This window comes from Coturnix japonica, chromosome 10, assembly GCF_054131305.1.
Source record: "Coturnix japonica strain WE chromosome 10, WE-NBRP24, whole genome shotgun sequence".
In the NCBI taxonomy this organism is placed as follows: Eukaryota; Metazoa; Chordata; class Aves; order Galliformes; family Phasianidae; genus Coturnix; species Coturnix japonica.
Genome location: NC_140672.1, coordinates 29,531,044 through 29,552,324, shown reverse-complemented (window position 1 = coordinate 29,552,324; position 21,281 = coordinate 29,531,044). Strand labels below are relative to the sequence as shown.

The following is a 21,281-nucleotide window of genomic DNA, read 5'->3' as shown; positions in this document are numbered from 1 at the left end:
CTTGAGACTGCATTGGTAAAACAGAAAATCACACACTATGTCAAACTATTACTAATATTATCTATAACACAGCAAGTTACAAAGCAATATCACTAAGTAGGAAACACACAATTACAATTACTATGAAGGCTGGATGCTATTTTCTGCCTTCAGATGAGACCGAAGATATCATGCTGGAACCCACATAGGGCCAGTCCCTGTGGAAATACGAGCATATTCACGACCCCAAGTTGTCAGTGGTAGGGAACAGTCCCAAAGTCCTGTGGCCATATTCCAAACATTAACCATAGGCTGTTCCTTGAGCACTGGGGAAGCCTCAAAATGACGATCCACATAAGGCGGGAGAAAAGCAGACGACCACACCTGTCATTGACATATGATCAGCTATTCTCGTTTATTCCTTGGCTGCGTGTACCTTTATAATATGGATAATTAGCTCATACATATTGCAAATGTGGAGCTCTTCATTGGTTCCCAATTACATACCATCCCCGAGTATCTTTGCAGCTTGTTGTTATCATCCTGAAAGTTACTCCCTTGCCGAGTTCACAAAACCATGGTTAGTTTCTCACCATCCCAGGGCATCCTGTTGATCTCACTGTCCTTGCAGGTGGCATGGCTGCTTGATTAACTGCACCGTGTTTACGACACTTCTCAGCTAGCTGTAAAAAACACTTTCTACACAGGGCTCCTTTTCCAATTCTGTAATGCTTTTCTCTTTCAGGGCTGCTTTTCCTTGCTCTTTTCCCCTTGCAGGGCTCCTTTTCCCCTTGCAGGGCTCCTTTTCCCCTTGCAGGGCTCCTTTTCCAATTCTGTAATGCTTTTCTCTTTCAGGGCTGCTTTTCCTTGCTCTTTTCCCCTTGCAGGGCTCCTTTTCCCCTTTGGGGAAAACAGTATTTCCTCCTTTGGGAGGAAATTTTACTACTCGGAAAGGGTAGTCAGGCATTGGAATGCACTGCCCAGGGAGGTGGTGGAGTCACCGACCATGGGAGTGTTCAAGAAACACTTGGATGTGGTGTTGAGGAATATGATTTAGCCAGGAAGTATCGGTGATGGTTGGACTGGATGATCTTCCAGGTCTTTTCCAGCCTTGATAATTCTGTGATTCTGTGAACCACAGAGAAACACCGTCTGCTTCCTTAAGTGAATCTGGGCTGGAGAACAAAGGACTTGAGCTCATGTACAGTGAGGTGATCTACATGTAATTAAACTGATGTTCGAAAACCTACAGTACAGTGAGGTAATCTACATGTAATTAAACTGATGTTTGAAAACCTACGGTGTTTGACTCTGGTAGTATCTGCAACCTTAGATGTTTGGGAAAGTACTTAATTCTTGAATGGCTTCTTACCACGGTTTAGTGGGCAAATACTGGTGGTAGGTGGATGGACTGGATGATGCTTTAGGTCTTTTCCAACCTTGGTGATTCTATGATAGTATTTCTATCTACCTATCAGGCCTGGCTGCCCTGCCTGTCTCATAGAGGCATCAAGTTCAGTTTTGTTTCCTCATAAAGGAGCAGCATTTTGGAAGGGCTGTGGAGAAAACACTTCGCCACTGAGTTTATTTCCACAAGCTTTATTATTATCTTTGGGAGAATATCATGAGCAGGCTTTGTTACTACAAACTATGGAAAGCCGCGTTACCACAACAACGGCTGGCCAATAGCGAACCTGTTCTAGTAAAGATCTAGGTTTGATCTAGTAAATGTGTATGTTTGATCTAGTAAAGGTTTATGTTTGGTGGCCCTGCTAGGCAGGGGGTTGGAAATACATGATCCTTGAGGTCCCTTCCAACCCGGGTCATTCTGTGACTGATTCTGTGTGACTCTGTGGAGGGTGAGGAGGAAAGGCGGGATCGCAGCGGAGCACCAATCAGAACTGAGGGCTGAAGGGGAAGGCGAGAGGGATTGGCCCGGGGAGTTAGAGGAGGGGAGTGGGGAAAAACAACCAATCGTAAGTCTGAACGCAGAGGTGAGGGCGGGTTTTTGGCCATAGCAACCAATCATCTGTAGATTGAGACGGTCCAGCGAATCACATTCACGTTCTTCAGGTCGAGCCAATCGCATGCGGAGCGGTTGAGCGTCACCCAATGGGGACGCGCTGAGCGAACAAAAGGGGCATTCCAAGGTGCCGGCCCCTTTTTTCCCTCAGCCCAATTTCACATGACGCAATGGTTGGAGGAAGCGGTTCACGAGCCGTAGCTGCCGCCGCCATTTTGTGAGCATTGAGACTTGAGCTGGTGGTGGTCGGAAGCGCATTGGCGATCCAGACAGCATTAGCAGCGTCATTAAGCAGCGGAGCCGCAGCTCGGAGGATGCGGTAGAGGAGCCCAGCGGCAGCGGAGGGGGGGAAGCGTCGCTCGGCGGCGGAGGCGGCAGGGGAATCGCGGAGAGGGGGCCGTCGGTCGGTGGGTCGGGTCCTGGTGCGGGCCCCGGTTGGAGGAACATGTCGGCCCCGGAGAGCAGCGCTGGTAGCAGCGAGGCCCGGGAGGACACGTGCCGCGATTACCAGTCATTGTTGGAGGACCTGACGTTCAACAGCAAACCTCACATCAACATGCTGACCATCCTGGCCAAGGAGAACGTGCCCTTCGCCAAGGACATCGTCTCCCTGATCGAGGCGCAAATCGCCAAGGTTTTTATATTCAACCGCCTACTACTCCTACCTATACTGCTGGGGGGACTGGCCGGTGTCAGGAGAAAGGGCTGAGAGATGGAGGAGGCAGGGAGAGAAGGAGGGCCCGAGAGAGGGAGGCAGCAGGGCCGAGGCTGGGAGGGGGAGGGAAGGGGAGCAGGGCTCGGGGCCTCGAGTGAGGTGCTCCCAGGGTCAGAGATGGCAATGGGGGGAGCAGGGAGAGCTGAGGGAGGGGGGGTGGGGGCAGCAGGCTCGGGGGTCGTCGTTGGGAGCAAGCGGAGGACAGCGTGGCTCGGCAGGGAGCATGGCCCTTCCCTAAGCGGCCTTTTACCCCTCCCTTCCTGGCCAGGCTGAGGGCTGCCCCTTATTCCCACACCCCGTAGGGAACAGAGGACCCGAGGGCACCCGGACGGGTTGGGGTCCCTTGGGTTCGGTAACAGATGCAACACGGTGGCCCGGCCGTGACTGGGCAGAGCCTCGCCCTTGGAACTGAGTTTTCCCCTTTAAACTGGTGTCGAAACCGTTGAATTTAGCAATTTCTAACGTAGATAATGATTTTATAAGTCTCGTTAGCGAGAGCCTGACCTTGTGCAGGTTTGTTGTTTCCCCCCCCTCAATTTATATCCAGGTAGCGTGAAGGAATATAAATAAGGTTGAGTTTATAGCACAGAAATCGTCTGCTTTAGAAAGGCTAATTATAATGATTTATTTTAAAGTATTGTTTGTAGTTTGAAAGATAAGGTTATTTTCCCAGTGAGATATTAACTGGAGGAGTAAGGGTGGGGGACTGATCTTGCAGGGAAGTTTTGAGGTGAAAGGCGATCATCTGCTCTTAGCAGGGAAGTGTGTGTGTTGCTGGTCGGGTGATTCTTGTGTTTTCTGCTTAGAGAAAGCGATGTGGGCTTGGGGTAACCCATTTGGCTTGCAGGTGGCTGTTTGCCCTAAGTAAAGCGAGTGCTGTGTTATCTTCACGTGTCTTGGTTAGCGAGGTTGATTTGGTGAGGATGGGAAGAAGAAATTCTCCCCGACTGTGTAGAAAAGCCTGTAGGATCCTAACATGGTGTCTGAAAGGCACGTGATAGAAAAGGGAAAGAAGAGGCTCCCTCTGAGCCCAACCCAGGCAGTTGCTGACATCAGTCAGCCTCAGAACACAGATGGGGGTGGGGTGGGGGGTTACTGTACCTTTCTATTGCAGCTTTCTGTAAGAAAAGGGTTATTTCTTCAATCCACCGTGTGTTCTTGCCAGTCACCCCTTCCCCATTGTCTCCCTTGCTCCCTCTAATACCAGGCTCCCTCTAATATAGGCCTTTTTTTCCCCCCTTTGGCTTTAAATCGCTGTTTATAATGGTGAGAATTGTATTGTCTTAATGCTGGGGAGGGAAAGATCTCTTACATTATTTAATCTGTCTTTCTACCAATGCAGGATGGCTCTTTAGCGTTCCACAGACCTCTTCCAGTCTAGTTTTAAATGCTACCAGTGGCCAAGCTTTGCCATTCCTTGGGGAGGTGACATCATAATCGAATAGATCTCACCATTATATCTCCTAAAGGGCAGTGGTGGATGTATATAACATGTGATAAATATCAATGCTGTCAAATTTCTTCATTTCTGGGTGTTTTAGAGCCTGCCCTGAAGTGTGTTTTTAATTTTTTTTTCCTCCTTCTTTTGAAAGCTGTCTTTAATCTTGTATCAATGGTTAGTTTTGCCTTAGTTACTATTTGTGACTGTGGTTTATTCAAGGCAAGTTTTCTTAGTTGTTTTTTTGGGGGGAAAGTGCTCTCCTTTGCTTAAGCCACTTTTAAAAAGTGTTGCCTGGAGGCAGTTTTGTTTAGTGTAAAACTGGAGTGCTCTGCTTTACGACTGAATTAATGGCTCTGAGATGTGTGACTGCTATGATAAAAAAATATGTAAATAAAAAGTGTGAAATATGTATTTGTCTTTTTATTTACCATTGTATAGTGCAGAGTTTGTTTCTGAGACCCATTTTGTGTACAAAGTTGGTTTTTAAAGTCTTTTTTTTCTTTGCAAGTTTGTGACTTGGGGTTTGATTATGGTTTGATTTTCAGTTGTTTTTTTTTTTTTAAGTTTTTTTTAGGAAACTAATAAAAAAAAAAACAAAGCCATACATTTCCAACAATAGCTTTCATACGTTATTTGAAAGAAGAGTGGGAATTCTGTTGTGATGAGCTCAGCGTTAGCATTCTGTGTGTTCTGGTGGTATGCGGAGCCTCCCTGCTGTTGGTTTAGCTCTGTGTGGGTCTCTTTCTTTGCTTAGGGGGTACTGTCTAGATCACCTGAAAACAAGAGGTTCAAATCTGGGATTCCATTTGTGTGGTTATTGGAACGTGGGCTAGAGAACATAATAAACATTACCAAAAAATGAAGACTTAAATAACCCAACTCTTTTGAAGTCACGGTTCTTAGACTGTGCCACCTGAGTTGCTGATGTTGGAAGGAGGGCACTGCTAAACTAATGCTGTCACATTTTGAAGTAGGCTTCCTTAATTTCTGTGTGATTACTTCTAACTACTCCCAAACACATGAAGTGCCAACAGAGACTGGGACTGCTTGCTCCGTTCCCTTGGATTACAGTGATATAGTTGTGACCTTTTCTGCGTGTGGCTTGTGAAAGGACTGTGATGTTCAACGTATAATCTGCTACTACCGAAGTTCTCTAACTCGGGCTGTTCGCAGGAAGTCTGATTTGTGTTCCGTGAGATGGAGAAAAGCAGCATTCAGGAGGTCCAAGTGATAAACTATTTTTTAGAAGTTCCTTGAAGTGCTAGCGATGGCTTCCTGCTCATTTCAAGTTACTTTCTCCAGTGGGTTTTGAAAGGCTGCACTCAGTACACTAGCAGTAATACTGTCTTGTGGGCTTCTTTTTTCATTTTTTTTTTCCCCTTTTTTCACCCCAAAGCTTTGAGACAAACAGGATTAACCCAAGTTGTTCCTTTTCTCTGTGGTAGACCCACCGCATTATACTTTGAACTGAGTATTGATTTTCCAGATTTAAGTTTTTAAGTTTTTGTATAAACCAAAACCAAAATCCCAAGCAAATCCCTTGGTGTGGATAGTGGCAACCCAAAAGAGAGGTCTGTATTTCTGGGATTGGTAATCCCTTTATATATAGTTTAACGTATGTCTTTGTTGTAATAAACTTCTCAGTTTCTTCTTCTTACTCCAGGCTCCTGCGTCAGAGAAGCTTCCTGTTATGTACCTTATGGATTCCATTGTCAAGAAAGTTGGAAGAGAGTATCTTACTGCATTTACTAAAAACCTAGTTGCAACATTTATTTGTGTATTTGAAAAGGTATATATACACTTTCAGAAAAGTTCTGTATTTAAGCAAAGTTGTTCCTGGTAAAATAAATACATGCTCTCAGCTTTCGGTTTTCTTGGGTACCGAACCAGAAGAACTAATTGCTTTTTATGAATGGCAAATACTGTATCTATAATGTGGAAGGGCATTCTTGCTGTTGTCAAGCCTGTAAGTTAAGTTAGTAGAACAGTTAATTATGAATTGCTGATTTATTTTTTAAGGAAGTAGTTAGTCTTTGTGTCAGGAATATATTGAGAATCAGTTTCTTAGAGGTTTTCTGAGCTCTCTGAGTTAGATTTGTCTGATTCACTTAATTTTTGGTGTGAAAAATGGGTGCTTAAATTGCAACAAATACCACTAGCAGCTGATATTCTTCAAGTGGTCTGTGATTAAAAAACATGATGGGCGAGGGGGGGAGGTTGTGAGAGTATATTATTGCTTTGTTACGTTAAAGATACCCATTTTAATTTCATTCAGTGTTGAAAATTGCTGCCAAATGTATTCACTTTTTTTTTTTCCTAAGTCTTTAAACCCAGTGAAGTAATTGTGCTTATTCCTCAATGAGAATGGCAAATCCAAGTCCGGCTTTTGAAAGACTGGACTTGAATGGGTTTAAGTTGAATTAATGGTTAATTTCTGTGGTTTCCTGTATGCCCTAACATAACAAAGTGGCACTGCATCTGAATGAGATAAGTGGAGCTTTGGTGTATTTGTTATTGCATAGCAGCGAGGATCTGTGATCCCAGAATGTTTTATATCTGTTTTTCAGGTGTACAATGAGTGACTAAATAAGGGGTAGATTGTAATAGTGAGCTCAGAGATATTGAACTCCTTTGTATAGAGTAGATAGGCAGGCATTTACTTATTTTTCCAATATTGGTTTGTGTTCTTTCACATAGTTGCATTTAAACTTGCAGCTGAAGCTCTGGGTAATTCATTTGCTGAGTTTTGTAGTTAACTGTCCAATAAGCTAACTAGAACTATTAAATTGATATTAAATATGTAAAGTGTCAGTCACTTTAGATAACTCATGATATCGCAAGATGAAATTCTCACCCTGACATTGCTAGAGATTCTGTTTTATCAGTAAATGATCACTGAAGGTATCTTTAAACACTTAGCGATGTCAGAAACTGGCTCAGTCATGGCAGCAGTGAACTTGATACCCTCACACTGAAAGTTGTGTAGAGGCACCTCCCACCCATATTAGCTAAGTATGAGTTACTTTTATTGAAGTTCCTGCCCTCTTTTTCAAAGAACTTCTGAACTTTCTGGACAACGTGTCTTAATGTGACACCTAAAATAAAACTGTAGCCCGAAAAAGGTTGAAAAGCCAAAAAAAAAGGGTCAGTGTGTAATGGTTGAGCTAGCAGCAGCATGTGTTTTGTCAGCAGATGTTTTCCATTTGTTTAAATTAACTACTTGAGTTATGAGATTAATTGAATTTTTTCTTTAATGTGAGTTTTGAGCTTAATTGCTACATCTGATTGCAAAGAGAAAATGGGTTGTAGCACTATTAGTGCTTGATTTATGGGTCTGATTTTGCAGTTGAACTGAAATGTACTTGAGTTCGTTTTGACTCATACACCTTTTGTTGGATTTATTAGGGGGAAAAAAACCTTCAGTGATTAAACAGCTCAACAAAACACTTTCTCTGTTCAGAAAGTTTGTTGTTCTCTGATTTGGTTGTTGTTGCTGTGTGCCGCTCAGCACGAACATTTGAGTTACTGTATTGTTTCAGAGGCATTTTCTTTGGATATTTTTGTCGCTGTATTTTTTTTGACAGAAATTGGCCAAGTAAAATGAGAATTTTGGTAATGGAAAAGCTGAAAGAAAATTCTCAGAGAACGGTAATACACAATTAAACCTTCACATGTCCGCATTTGAACTTCTGTTACCGATTCTGTTGGTGTAGATGTATCAATCTACACCACTTACAAGTTCTTTGTAGCCAGTTCGTTGTGTTAAAATGATAACTTTGGTAAGAATATAAAGCATATGAGATCTTAAGTTCTACAGAAAAGTATAGGTTGTTTTATATTAACTTAACAAGCCATAGAATTGTTTTATTGTTTTAGGTGGATGCAAATACTAGGAAAAGTTTATTTAAATTACGCTCCACATGGGACGATATTTTTCCTTTGAAGAAACTGTATGCACTTGACGTCAGAGTCAACTCATTAGATCCTGCTTGGCCAATTAAACTTCTGCCCCTAAATGTGAATACTTCTAGCATCCATGTGAATCCTAAGTTTTTAAATAAATCGGTAAGTCTCTATACCTACTGTATGAACAGATGGCAGTACGTGTTGTTTTTGTTGTTTGTATGCTGCTTTTGACAAACGTAGTGTGATAAGAATAAAGCATCTGATCTCTGGAGACAGGCAAGAGGAATTTATGGACTCAGTATTTAAGGGGCTTATTGTAAGTATTTATAACTTGAATTCTAGATTTCCAAACATTTATGTTAAATGCCATATTCTGTCATGGTGGCACAGTTAATCCTATGACAGTAGGCAATTCCTAGAGGAGCAGAAATTGTTTTGTTTGTATTTTGCATAAAAAATGCAGTCATTAACTTGTGCAAGCTAAGTCCCAGTTTTGTATCACACTAGCAGTTAAGAGAGATGGAGCTAGCTGGATCCATTAAGATGTTGAATGTAACCTTATGTTCTATTTTTAGCCAGAGGAATCTACTGCATCTACCTCTGCTGTCACTTCTGGTGCCTCTACTCCTCCAGCTGTTCCAGAAATACAAAAGAATTTGACACAGGAGCAACTGATAAGGCAGCAATTGCTTGCGAAGCAAAAACAGTTGTTAGAACTTCAGCAAAAAATGCTGGAGTTGGAACAGACTAAAGCACAGTTGGTGAGTAGGATAGTTGGTGAATGGTCCATAGTTCGGTCTCACTTTGTTTGGTCGTACCTTAGCGTCTATACTGGTAACTGCAGTTAAGTTTAGACAAGAGGAGCTGTTTTAGGACTAGAGTAGTGCAAGTTGATCTGGTCCTCTAGACCAGTAATTGTTACATAAAAATCTTAAGGATTACATTCAGAACAGGTTAAAAAAGGTTTGTGGTCTTTTGTTCTCATCTTGAAAATTATGTCTGCCTGTGATGTGTCTTCCACCTCTTTTTGTGGCTCACCATAAACAAGGCTTTTTTTGAATACATTTGCGCTTAGAAAATTGAGTATTTCCATAAGGAACGGGGAATCCTGATTGTTGGAAATGTCAAGGCAGTTTCTGTCTTCATTACGTCAGGTTGGTTTGATGTCACAATCTGAGGGTGACATTGAGGGTGGTGGCTGTCACAATCTGAAGGTGGTGGCAGTTAAACCTGTTTTGTTTTTACATTCATAATTGAAAGTCATCTTGTGTTGAAAGTTGATGATACTAAAGTGAAATATCGTAGAAGTGTAGAAATGAAAATATATAAACATGCTTGGCCGTTTAGTTGTCTTGGAAATGAGGAATGTATAGAAAAACTAAAGCTGTATTGAGGTGTGCTTTTGTTGATTTTTTTGCTGCGTTGACCTTGTAGTATTGACTTTGTACTTGATCTTCGCCTTTTGTGTTGGTACTATGTTATTTTAATTGCTGCGATGAGGAATGAATGGGTCATTTTCAGTTAAATGGATTAGTCTGATAACTACTTCAAAACATTTCTATTTTCATCTTTCTTTTCAAAACAGAACACGATCATCTCTGTGCAGGTGTTGTATCACACAGATTAATGCTAGGTTTGTTTTTTTCTTGTCACCTTATTTCAGGCTGTTTCTCTTAGTGTTCAGCAAGGATCATCTTCTATACCTTCAGTTCCAGCGCCTTCCAAGCCACATGTGTCCCAGACACCTCACGTGGCCGTTAAGACGCCTACTCAGGCTTCGTTACAGTCTGAGAAGATCAAACCATCCTCAAGTCCTCCACTTCACGATGTCAAAATAGTAACTAGAGATCCTCGACTTAATAGAATGTCACAACATTCTTCTCATGCTAAAGATCAGTCCCATAGGAAAGAATTTCCACCAAGCGCATCTGGTCAGTCTGATACCAAGGCGAGCAAAACATCCCAGTCTGAAAAACAAAGCTCAACAAAGCCAGAGAAAATGAAAGCAGGTGAAAAACCACAAAAGAAAGAACCTGATCAGTTGGAAACAAAGTCTAAATCTCCATCTCCTTTGAAAAACAAGCTTCCCAATACTAAAGATACTAAAACCCAAGAATCTGAAAGCACAAAAGTATCTGAAATGAGTAAACGGGATCCAAGACTGAAAAAACATCTTCAAGAAAAGCCAGAGAGCAAAGGGGATGAGGTGAAAGAAAAGAGGAGAAATACAGAGAAAAAAGAAAAAGATGAGCATAAGACATCTGAGCATAGACCAGTAGGCAGCAGGAATAAAACAATTAATGGTGTTGTCCAGAAACAAGACGTGACTACAGAAGAATCAGAAAAACAGGGTGGAAAACAAGGGAGATCCAGTAATAGAAAACGGTCACGATCCCGTTCTCCTAAGTCACGGTCACCATCTACACATTCTCCAAAACGAAGAGAGAGGAGATCACCCAAAAGAATACTCAGGAGTTTATCTCCCACTTCCTCAACTCCTAAAATTGGAAAGATATGCCAGATTGGCGCTAAACAGTCTCATGCTGAAGAAGCCTCACAAGGGGCAAGAGATGAAAGAAATTCTAATAAGCGAAATGTTAAACAAGAGGTGCGAGATCCAAGGAGGGTGAAAAAAAGCCAAGAAGACAGGCCCCAAGAAACAGCAAGCCAGCATTCTACAAAAGGTTCTCCTGATCCAAAGGAGAATGCAGAGAATTGGCAGGGATCCAAAGCAGGCAAGAGGTGGAAACCCGGTTGGGAGGAAAATAAAAAGTAAGTTACCATATTTCGAACAAATTCTCTCTGAAGTAAGTGGAAATTCTGCTCTTGGCTGAAGTACAGTTAGGTTTGGGAGGAAACATTCAGACAGCCCATGCTGACAGAAGTTCTTGATTGAGATTCATAATTTGCTTGTAGTGAAAAATGGCAATTATGCATACTTTCTGAATCGATAGTGATGTTTTACCATGATCGGTTCTGATAGAGATGTAATACATCCTGAATAAATAACTAACTTGTGTTTTAAACGTGTTCCTATTCACAGCTCTCAGCAGACTGAAGAACACCAAGCAGTTGGTAAATCCCCTCACCAACAACACCGAGAAAACTGGCCTGCTGCTAAAGGAATTCTGTCACCCCGAGCACCGAAACAGCAACACCGGTTAAGTGTGGATGCCAATTTGCAAATTCCCAAAGAACTGACGTCTGCAAGCAAGAGAGAATTACTTAAAAAGGTAATACTGATTGATTGTCTTTGTAGAGGTGTCTTGGATATAGTTGTGCTTTGCTTTTCTTCTTAGAAATCCAAACTTTATGTTACAGGCCAATGACTGCTTAGCATCTGGTGAAATAACACAAGACGAGTTCCTTGTGGTAGCTCATCAGATTCAACAGCTGTTCCAGTACCAGGAAGGAAAGCACAGATGTAATGTGTGGGATAGCCCTACAGATGAAAAAAGCTCTTTGAAAAGGAAGCCTCTTCTGTCGGATGCGGAGTTAACATACTATGAGCATAAAACTAAACTGAAGAGGACACAAGTTCAGCATTCATTGTCAAGACTTGATCTCTTGGATCCTGATGATATTTTGGATTATCATGTACCTGATGCATTGCTCTCTGTGGACTGTGAGCAAGCGAAAGCAAAGTGTGGAGTGCAGTTTGAAAGAAAAGAACTCTTTGGAGAAAGATCAAGACGGCACTCTCCTGTAAGTGGCACCAGCAGACCCTTTGCTGATAACCTTTCACCTCTGGAGGGTCGACAAAGGCTTGAGGAACAAAATGCTACTAAAGGAGGAAGGGGTTCGAAAAACTTCGACCCTTATGACAACTGGGGAGAATCAGATGAATTCAGAGATGCTCTCAGACAGCAGGGAAAAGGTACAACAGAGTTCCAGAAGATCGATGGTGATGCAGTCTGTAGGTTTGATAACCGTGAAGAAAGACAGCTGCTTGGGAAATCTGGTATGTATTTTTGCCTTATTTTACAGATGTCAAATAATTTGCAATCTTTTTGCAAGTAGTTATTGTTGAGTTGTAGGAGATACATAGTCCAACGCCCCAGTGCTAAAGCAAGTACCTTAGAGTAGGAAAGTGTCTGGGCAGATTATGATTATCTCTGGAGAAGGAAAACCTTTCTGGGCAGTTCGTTCCAGTGCTCTTTAACCCTCAGAGTAAAGTGTTTTGTCTTTTTTCTTTATGTTTTTATGGAACTTTCTATGTTACAGTTTGGTTCCCATTGCACCTTATCTTGTCGCTGAGCACTGCTGAAAAGAGCCTGACCTCATCTATTATTCCCTTAACCTGCTGGCCGTGCTCTTTTTAACGCACTCTAGGTTTATCATTGGTCTCGTTGGCCACAAGGGCCTACTGTTGATACATGGTCAACCTTTTGTCCACCAGGACACCTTGGTCCTTCTCTGTACAGTGCCTTATCTTTTATTTTCTCCTCTTTCAGGTGTTCGAGATGAACCAAGATCACCATTCAATGAACGTTTCAAAAGAGCTAGATACGAAGATCCAGATAAAGAACCATTTCCTGACAGTCCAGGGTCAAGATTTGGAGGCATAGAAGCAAAGCCGAGAATAAGTGCACTAATGGAAGACAGACCTTTATTTGATGGCTCATCTAGACCATCTGCTGCAAGAGTTGGGGCAGATGGACAAGGAAGTCCTTTTATCGATAGCCCTACTGCTGGTTCAAGTTCTAGAATTGATGGACCGACTGGACAAGCTGCTCTGAGATTTGAGGGCCCTTTGGTGGGGGCAGGTGCTTCTCAGTTTGATGGGCCCCTGGCAGGAGCAGGGGGAGCTGGATCCCTAAGATTTGATGGGCCACCAGGGCAGCTGGCAGGGGCTCTCAGGTTTGAAGGACCTCACGGACAGGTTGGTGGGGGAGGTCCTTTGAGGCTTGAGGGACCTCTTGGACCATTGCGGTTTGAGGGGCCTGCAGGCCAGCCTGTTGGTGGTCCTAGATTCAAAGGACCTGGAGTTGGTCTCAGGTTTGAGGGACCCCGTGGTCAGCCTTCAGGTGGTCTCAGGTTTGAGGGACCTCATGGTCAACCTCTGGGGCCTCGAGGTCAGCCAGGAGGTGGTCTCAGGTTTGAGGGAGGACCACATGGTCAGCCCTTGGGGCCTCATGGTCAAGGTGGTCTCAGGTTTGAGGGTCCGCATTTACAGCCATTGGGGCCCCATGGTCAACCTGGAAGCGGCCTCAGATTTGAGGGGCCACATGGGCAGCCAGGTGTAGGGCCCAGGTTGATTGATGGACCAGTGCACCAGGGCGTTGGTGGACTTAGATTTGATGGTCCTATGGGACGGACCGGTCCAAGATTTGATGGCTGTCATGCTGGCTTTGATGGTCAACCTGGACAACTGTCTCTTTTGCAAAGATTTTATGGAATTCATGGACAGCCCGGCCCAAGATTTGAAAGGGCTCCTGGCCAGCCCGCACAGCCACGATTTGATGCAGCCATACCTCAAAGATTTGATGGCCCTCACCAGCCTGCCTCAAGATTTGACCTGCCCCTTGGCCTTCATGGTTCACGTTTTGAAAATATAGCTAGCCATCCTGCCTCACGATTAGAGATGTCGCCATATGGACAAAGTGGTCCGTTTGTTGACCATCCCGGACAGGGCTACAGCGGACCAGCTCATGGAATGCAGTTCCAAAGGCCTGAAATGTTTGACAGTTCACTAGGACCAAATTTCAGTGGGCCAGCTGGCCCAGGAGCACAGAATTTTGCATTGAGAGCATCCGGACATTACTTTGACGACAAACTTCAAGGTTCACAATACGGAAACTTCAATAATATGTCAATGGGAGGTCATCAGGTAAGAACTGATTCTAGTAAATAATTTACTTAGAGAAGAATTCTTGTGTAGAAAATTAGCAGTTTTTCCTCTAAAAGCATTTTTTTGCAGACTAAAAATACCCTTAAGTAGTATCTGGATGATACAAGGAAAAAGGGGCAGGCATTGCTATTTGTTAAGTCTTTGTTTTTAGAAATTAAAAGCCAGTTCTTTGCAACCATTTTATAGCTGAGGATATTGCACTGACATCAGTATCTTTTATTTGAAAATGAATTAAATAATAGGAAGAATGCGATGTTTTCTCTTACACAAAGCATGTTACCTACAAATCATGACAGATTATTGAAGCGAATATACGTAATTACTTTTTCTGAGAGGTTTAGAATTAAAATGAACCAAAATAATTGCAGTCTTTTTGGAGACAACCATAACTTGGGAGCAGTTGAGAAAGATGCAGGCTTTTAAGCTATGGCTTCTGAAGAATGATCATGGCACTGGCAGGCTTTATGGTGTCAGTTGTCCTTGCTGTTGCTTCTTGGAAGCACTCTCTTCTAAAGGAGAAAGTAATTGTAAATCAGTGAAAACAATGTCTGTTCTCCCAGTAGATTGGAGGTTGTAGGGGACATACTTCAAGCGTGCTGTAAAAATTTATTTTCTTTCTGAAGTTTCTTGCAGCTGGCTTGCTGAAAATCCATCTTTCAGGATGCATTTCATGTCATGGGTACTATCTCAGTTATTAGATAAAACCTCATTGTGATCTTGGTGAACGTTTACCAGTTTCTTTTGTTATTAACCCTTTTTTTTGGTGAAAAGGATTGCTTTGAAATACTTTAAGTGGAAAATGTGCTTGAAGGATGCGCAAGTAGAAGAAAAGTTTGTACTGAGAAGTGTGTAGAGGTTAATGATGGAATAATTAAAAACAAATTGCCTTGCCAAGATTGCTTAAATGCTTAATTTTACAGGTTTCGCACATGTCTGCTCAGACAGGACCTTATGGCCAAGGTCAACAGTATCTACCAAATCCTGGAAGCTTTGTTCAGAACCCTGCAGGTACTGTAATAGTTAACTTCCTTCTGTGTCCTTTGGACTGTTCTCTGTTCATGACCACAAAAATTAGTGCTGTACGGTGATGGTGCCGTGGGTCCTTGTACACTAAAGGGCATCCTTCTCTGTGAGATGGCAGTAGGTGGCGTTTCAGGAGTACTGTCATCTCTCCAGGGGTTTCTCTCAAGCAGTGAGTGCTTTAACTGCGTGGTTTTGGTATGTAGTTACACTTTAAAACAAAACAGAACCACTGAAACCAATTTTTGGATTGCTTTTCACATAGCAGAAGGGCACCTCAATTGGCCAGGCTGAATACACATTCCCACTATATTAATTGTTAGTAATAAAAGTCTTGTATCAAGTTGTAAATGATACAAGTAGATGGATTCTCATGAGATCTTTAAGCACAGAACAAGAAAATACTATGTTTTCCATGGGAATTTCAGTAGAAAACAGGTAGATGGCATTTCAAAACACATTAGGAAGGAAGTTGTAGGGGCAGAAATGAGGCAAAGGCTGCGTATGAGGCAAACTGAAGTGGATGAGTAGATTGAAGTTAAAAATGGAAGTAAAAAGGGGTAGAAGGAAAAGAGTGTTGTGAAATGCTGATGGAGGTGATTTTTTTTTTTATGCTAACCTTTGGTTTCCTTGAGTGTTGTGATCTTATTTCCCCTCTCCTAGGAGGAGCAGTTCCACATTCATATCCTGATAACCACGTTGGTCAGCTCGATGTCAACGAACTGTTTGCTAAACTGTTGTCGACAGGAATCCTCAAACTGTCAAAAACGGATTCCACTTCAGCACGTATGTAGCTTTCATTACATTCTGACTCACCAGTTTACGCGTAGCTAAAGTGTAAAGTGAAATGTAAGAACTATGTGAACTATTGCATTCTTTTTTCTTAAATGGATCTTTGAGGGAAACCATTTGGTGCGTGTGATAAAGTGAATTATTAACTTTCTAAATGTATCTTTTAAGCTATTTAGAGCCTCCGTTTCTTCTTTTTTTTTTTTTTTTTTTGGTGCCCCACCTCAATAACTTGTCAGTGATTCTAATCAGATTCCTGTCAGTCTCTGAAATATTTGTCTCTCTCTAAATACTGAATTTTAGTGCCAGAAGCTTAGATGAAGTAGAGTCATGTTAAATTGCCATTTGGAGTTGCATACTGTTTTTTGTACGCTTTTTAAAGCTATGAGACTGACTCAGCTCTTATGCACATTCAGGTTAATGTAGTCAGGTTATATTTATTAGTATTTGAATAAAAATAATATCCAGGTGCACCTTATTTTGTTCTGAAAATGAGCTGAAATTTTGATGAAATTCTTTCTTTTAAAGAAGCGAATGAAACATCGGTGCAGCCAGCTGCTGAAGAGGAGGATGATGACCAGGGTGATCACGATGTCCCAGACCTCACGAACTTTAAAGTTGAAGAACTCAGTCAGTGCGTATTGCAGCATGAGCTTACTCTGCACTAGGAATAATGGCATGGTGGTATCTAGGCGGTTAATCCAAGGCAATTGAGTAGGTGTGATATAACAATGCTAGTGTGTTCACTGTGAGTAGTTCATGCTTATTTGAATGCTTTTTAATGTACTTACATGAATGCTTTGACTGTCAAATGCTTTAACCTTATAGGACAATCATGCTTTTCTTCTACTCCTGAGGTCACTTGAAACAACGTACTGAGAAACTTCCAATTTCTTTCCAAAGAAATGTTAATTTCTTTTTGTTTTTCTAGGCGTTATGATAGTGTTATAAATCGACTATACACTGGAATTCAGTGCTGCTCGTGTGGAATGAGATTTCCTACTTCAAAGACAGACGTTTATGCAGACCATTTAGATTGGCACTATCGCCAGAACCGTTCGAAAAAAGACGTTCGCCGAAAAATTACACACAGAAGGTGGTACTACAGCGTAACGGTGAGCAATGCAGGACGTGGGCCTTGTTAATTAGGGCTGGGTTTTGTGTTTCACATACATTGAGTGGGATTGAGATTGAAGTTGTATTACCATTGGAGTTTGGTGATCAGTGATGTATGAAAACTACTTGATATATCAGACATACTTGCCAAAAGAAAAGGCTGTTATGTGGTGAACAATAAGCAGCTTGGAGTTATCCGTACTGCTTTGGTTGGACTAAGAATGAAATGGAAGTTGAAGTATAATGGCCTTTCACAGACTGTTTCAGTTTAACGAACTAAGGCTGATTATATCTGTTACTTCAGGGATTCCATTTTTCTTCTTCTTTTTTTTTTTTCCAAACGTATTTTTTAATGATTTCTGGCTGTTTATGATTGTGATTGAATTCTTGTCCTTAGGATTGGATTGAGTTTGAAGAAATAGCCGACCTAGAGGAGCGTGCAAAAAGCCAGTTCTTTGAAAAAGCTGCAAAAGAAAAGCAGTTTCAGAGTGTGCCTGCTGGACCAGCTGGAGCAGTTGAGGTGAGTTCCAGTTTTCCTGCTGTAACCCATATGGTCTGTAAGTAGATTCAAGTCTTGTGCCTTGTTCTCAGAGGTCGCTGTTTATTTTGCAGAGGATTGTGAAGGGTGTTAATGCTTTGTGCAGTTCTCACTCTAACTCAGAGTTGAGTTTTGGAAGATGCCATGAAATAAACTAAATCCCTGCACCAGATTGTCTTAATTGACAGTAAAACAGCATTAGATTGTTACAGAGTGTCTTGCTGAGACTTCCTTGTTAAAGGGACAAGACTTAACTTTTTCAATTGACAAATGTTGTTGCTCATTCTACCAACTGTACTCAAATAATTTCTATTAACATTTTCTTAAAGATATTTTGGAAGCGTGGAGGTAAAATGTAGTTTTCGTGTTATCTTAATGTATATATATATGTGACTGTTACAAGCCAAGTTCTTGATGTTGGTGTTCAGTAATGGCTTTAATAACACCATGTATCTATCATGTTACTTCAATAACTTTCAGAGGTGTGAAATCTGCCGGGAGCAGTTTGAGCAGTACTGGGATGAGGAAGAGGAAGAGTGGCATCTAAAGAATGCTATCAGAATGCATGAGAAGGTAATCCAATCTTGTTACGTGGCACTCATTTATATTAAAAAGCAAAACAAAAGCGTAAGAGAAGAATTACAGAAATAGACCACAGTGACCCATCTTTTCTGAAGGACTCCCCTGTTAGTTTTCCTGCTTCTAGTTGTATAAATATCTCAACCTTTGGACATGCTTGAAGTCCTGGGATCATTAGTACAGGCTCAATAGGCTTCCATTGTAATATGTTGCTAAAAGATAAATGAAGGTGATCTTCTCTACTTAGCATTGTTGAGTCTGCCTGGATTACTGGGTCCACTTCTGGGCCCCTCATTACAAGAGAGACCGTGCTGGAAAGAGCCCAGTGGTGGAGCCTGTTTCTCTTTGGAGGCCTTCAAAAGCCAAAGGATGTGGTGCTGGGCAGCTCGGCTCCAGATGTCCCTTCCACCCATTCTGTTCTGTGAATGTTCTGTGAGTGTAGGTGTTGGTTTTGGTCCAGTTATTTCCCTGTGCTAAACAAGGTTTTTATATGATGGCTTTTCCTAACTAAGCATACACCAGATATCTTCCCAGTCACATTTGACACCATACTTGTTCTACACATTGTTGTCCTGGAGGAATAGTGTGATTTGGATTTGTTCTGTTTATGACTGGTGCTTTTACTGTATCCCTAATGTATTTAAATGGTTAACAATTATTTTCCAGATTTACCATCCATCCTGCTATGAAGATTACCAAAACGTAAGAAAACCTTTACTTTCATATATATATATTTTTAAACTATTTTGCTTTCAGTTTGTTTGCTTGATCACTGTCTTTATATAGAGCAGGTCTGCAGAATCAGTTCCTCTTGCATGTGCCTAGGCAAAGAATCAGAGGGAATGCCTTGGGAATGGCAAGTTTGTAATGTATAGTTAGAGTTAGCTATGATGTATCCATGACAGCTTTCGTGTTATATAGGTGAGACTAAAGTGAAGCCATTATGATTTTATTGTTAACATGTGTAATCTTAAGAATTTTAAGAAACTGAAAAAATGAGTGTTAGTATATGTTAAATTTGTTATGACTTGGGAGCTAACAGTGGGGGGAATAGTTGGGAATATTTTACAGTAACATATTAAGCATTTCATCGCTGTGAGGATAATACCGTTTGATAGTAATTATGGAAAAGTAATGCTATGATATAGTAACTTTGTATTATTAGATAAAGTAGAAAGTAATAAGTGGAAGTTTGGATTTTGAGTGCTCTGCTTGCCCACATGTTTGCGCTTTGAAAGAGACAGAAAGGAAAAGAAGGTAAAAAAAAATGGTTGTTTGAACAATGTGTTAATGCTGTGTGAATGTTTGTTTTATAGACATCATCATCTGATTGCACACCCTCTCCCAGCAAGACCCCTGTAGAAAATCCCCTACATATTATGTTGAACATTGTTAAACAGGAAACGGATGAGTCCTGTGACTCACCTCAAGTGAAAGAAGAACCTGATGGCACCCCTGCTGCCTGTGCAGAAGAGAGCACACCTGCCTCTATAGATGTTAAAACAGAACCAGATGAGTCTGTTTAGAATGAGGTTTGATTTTTTTTTTTTACAGAAGAGCTCCTGTGTTAATTCTGGAAAGCAGATACTTTTTATAGGAAATAAAAGCATTCAAATTGAGGCAGGGCCTCAGTGACTGTTTGGTTAATAAATACATTTTTGTATTTAAATTTCTTATTGCCTGCACTGTTTCAGGTGTCATTGTGTGAAAATTCTGTAGATGCGTGAAAATTTAATGGAATGAAATTGTATATGTAAAAAATGTACAATTTTCACTTGTGGAAATGTAAATTATAAATAAAACCTATTTTTGCTATATACGGGGAGTGTAATGTTTATGCACACCATCAAACAAAGACAGCGTTTCTGTACTTTTTTCAGTTTAAATGGAAATAAAAAGACCTCAGTTTTAAACCTGTTGCTGAATCAGATTCAGAAAAGTGAAAGCAAGCAACTTCCTTCAGTTATTTCATAAGCGGGTGATCAAGGGAAGCAATGCTGGGACTTCTCAAGATAAAATCCTAGATTTCTTCTTAACCTTAACTTGAACAATCTTTTACATATCCAGATGTTAAAACAAGTAACCATAAGACCGTTTTGGGTAGAAATGCCAGAATTTAACAAAGCAACCAGAGTTGCTCAGTTGTGAACACAAGTGCCAACAGACCATTAACAAACCAGGATGCCTGGTAGCTGAGACATCTTCAATGATATATTTTCCCATTAGTCACACATAAGAGTTTAATACAGCTGGACAAGCTTTTCTTTACAGGGGAGGTATGAATCTAAGAATGCTCATTTGAAGTTTTTTTTAATTTTTTTTTTTTTTTTAATTTTTTCGTTGCTTATGACTGAATTTAGGTGATAAACCAGATATCCTGAGATGTTAATATTTCTTAAATGTAATAAATAAAATTGAAGCATATGTTTGTGTCAGTCTCTTTCCTTTCTGTAGTGGGTTTGTGTGGTTGGGTGTGTTTGTGGGATGGGCAGTAAGCTGCATAGGTATGTATGCATGGAAGTGTAAGTGTGCATAAGTCATAGGGTGTTTGTCTTGGGATAAAAATGCATTTTGCCAGGTGTGGATTTCAGGGGCAGGGGTGGATTTCATCTAAAAGTCAGAGGAAATGTCACTGTCTTAGGATAGATGGCTCTTGCAAGGTCGGGTACTCAGAAAATCCAAATTCATCCCAGTGCATGTTGTAAGTATCAGCTGTGAACTTTGACAACCAGACCTCAAGCAATAACCCACACCTTTATGTAAGGCTGCAGTGAGAGGTTTGATACAGGGAAAATCCGGTCTAAAAGCAGTGATGCATTGGCACAGGCTGCTGGGGAAGTGCTGTGGCACTGAGGGAAGTGGCCTTCATGATTCTGAGAGGAGCCACAGCAACCTCCCGCATCACTGTGGGGCAGGGCCCGTCCTCCTGAGCCGCCATGGCCGCCCGCCATTTTCCTCCCGCGAGGACTGCGCCCATAGCAACCCTGCTGCAGTGTGGGGGAAGGACTGGAAGAAGAGGAGAACGCGGCTCCAGCCCTATTCCGGCCAGTGAGACCGCTCCGCCCGCGGCCTTATCCCCACGTCCTCCCCTGACGGCCGGGCCGGGCTGTGCTGCTCCTTGTCCCGCTTCCCCCCATCGGCCGTGAGGGGGACGCCCGCGGGGTGGCTGTGCCCGCGCTTTCCGGCTCTCCTCAGTTGTTTTGCCCGTTAGTTAACTTCATATTTCGTATTGGGCCCACCTAAAATACCCCAGACTAATCGATATTTGCCAAACACGTGGAGAAAGGTGGCATAACCCCCACGGGCACTGCCGGGATGGGGTTA

At 41.8% G+C, this 21,281-nt stretch overlaps 1 protein-coding gene across 6 annotated transcripts; it reads left to right on the top strand.

Annotated features, from left to right (window-relative positions):
- The first annotated feature begins 2,423 nt into the window (after positions 1 to 2,423).
- LOC146759624 (pre-mRNA cleavage complex 2 protein Pcf11-like) lies at positions 2,424 to 19,774 on the top strand. 6 transcript variants are annotated; one of them, XR_014932475.1, is made up of 16 exons: positions 2,424 to 2,636; positions 5,822 to 5,947; positions 8,035 to 8,223; positions 8,640 to 8,825; positions 9,728 to 10,836; positions 11,108 to 11,297; positions 11,386 to 12,025; positions 12,519 to 13,894; positions 14,836 to 14,923; positions 15,599 to 15,721; positions 16,253 to 16,358; positions 16,656 to 16,839; positions 17,238 to 17,360; positions 17,859 to 17,951; positions 18,205 to 18,659; positions 19,358 to 19,461. XR_014932475.1 is itself a non-coding variant. In XM_085510756.1 (16 exons), exons 1-16 carry the CDS (start codon positions 2,448 to 2,450, stop codon positions 19,481 to 19,483), a joined length of 4,965 nt encoding a protein of 1,654 aa, XP_085366882.1. In that variant the 5' UTR covers positions 2,424 to 2,447; the 3' UTR covers positions 19,484 to 19,774. The 6 variants fall into 6 exon arrangements, 4 of the variants coding, with proteins under 4 accessions (XP_085366882.1, XP_085366883.1, XP_085366881.1 ...); XR_014932474.1 differs by having other exon boundaries at positions 19,274 to 19,386; XM_085510756.1 differs by having other exon boundaries at positions 16,256 to 16,358; positions 18,624 to 18,659; positions 19,274 to 19,774.
- The last annotated feature ends 1,507 nt before the right edge of the window (positions 19,775 to 21,281 follow it).

Excerpts from the sequence above, each read along its gene's own strand:
- LOC146759624 (XM_085510755.1), top strand. The coding sequence starts at position 2,448 with ATGTCGGCCCCGGAGAGCAGCGCTGGTAGCAGCGAGGCCCGGGAGGAC. Across the intron at positions 13,895-14,835 it reads TGTCAATGGGAGGTCATCAG|GTTTCGCACATGTCTGCTCA; the intron begins GTAAGAACTGAT and ends TTAATTTTACAG. Across the intron at positions 18,660-19,273 it reads GCTATGAAGATTACCAAAAC|ACATCATCATCTGATTGCAC; the intron begins GTAAGAAAACCT and ends TTTGTTTTATAG.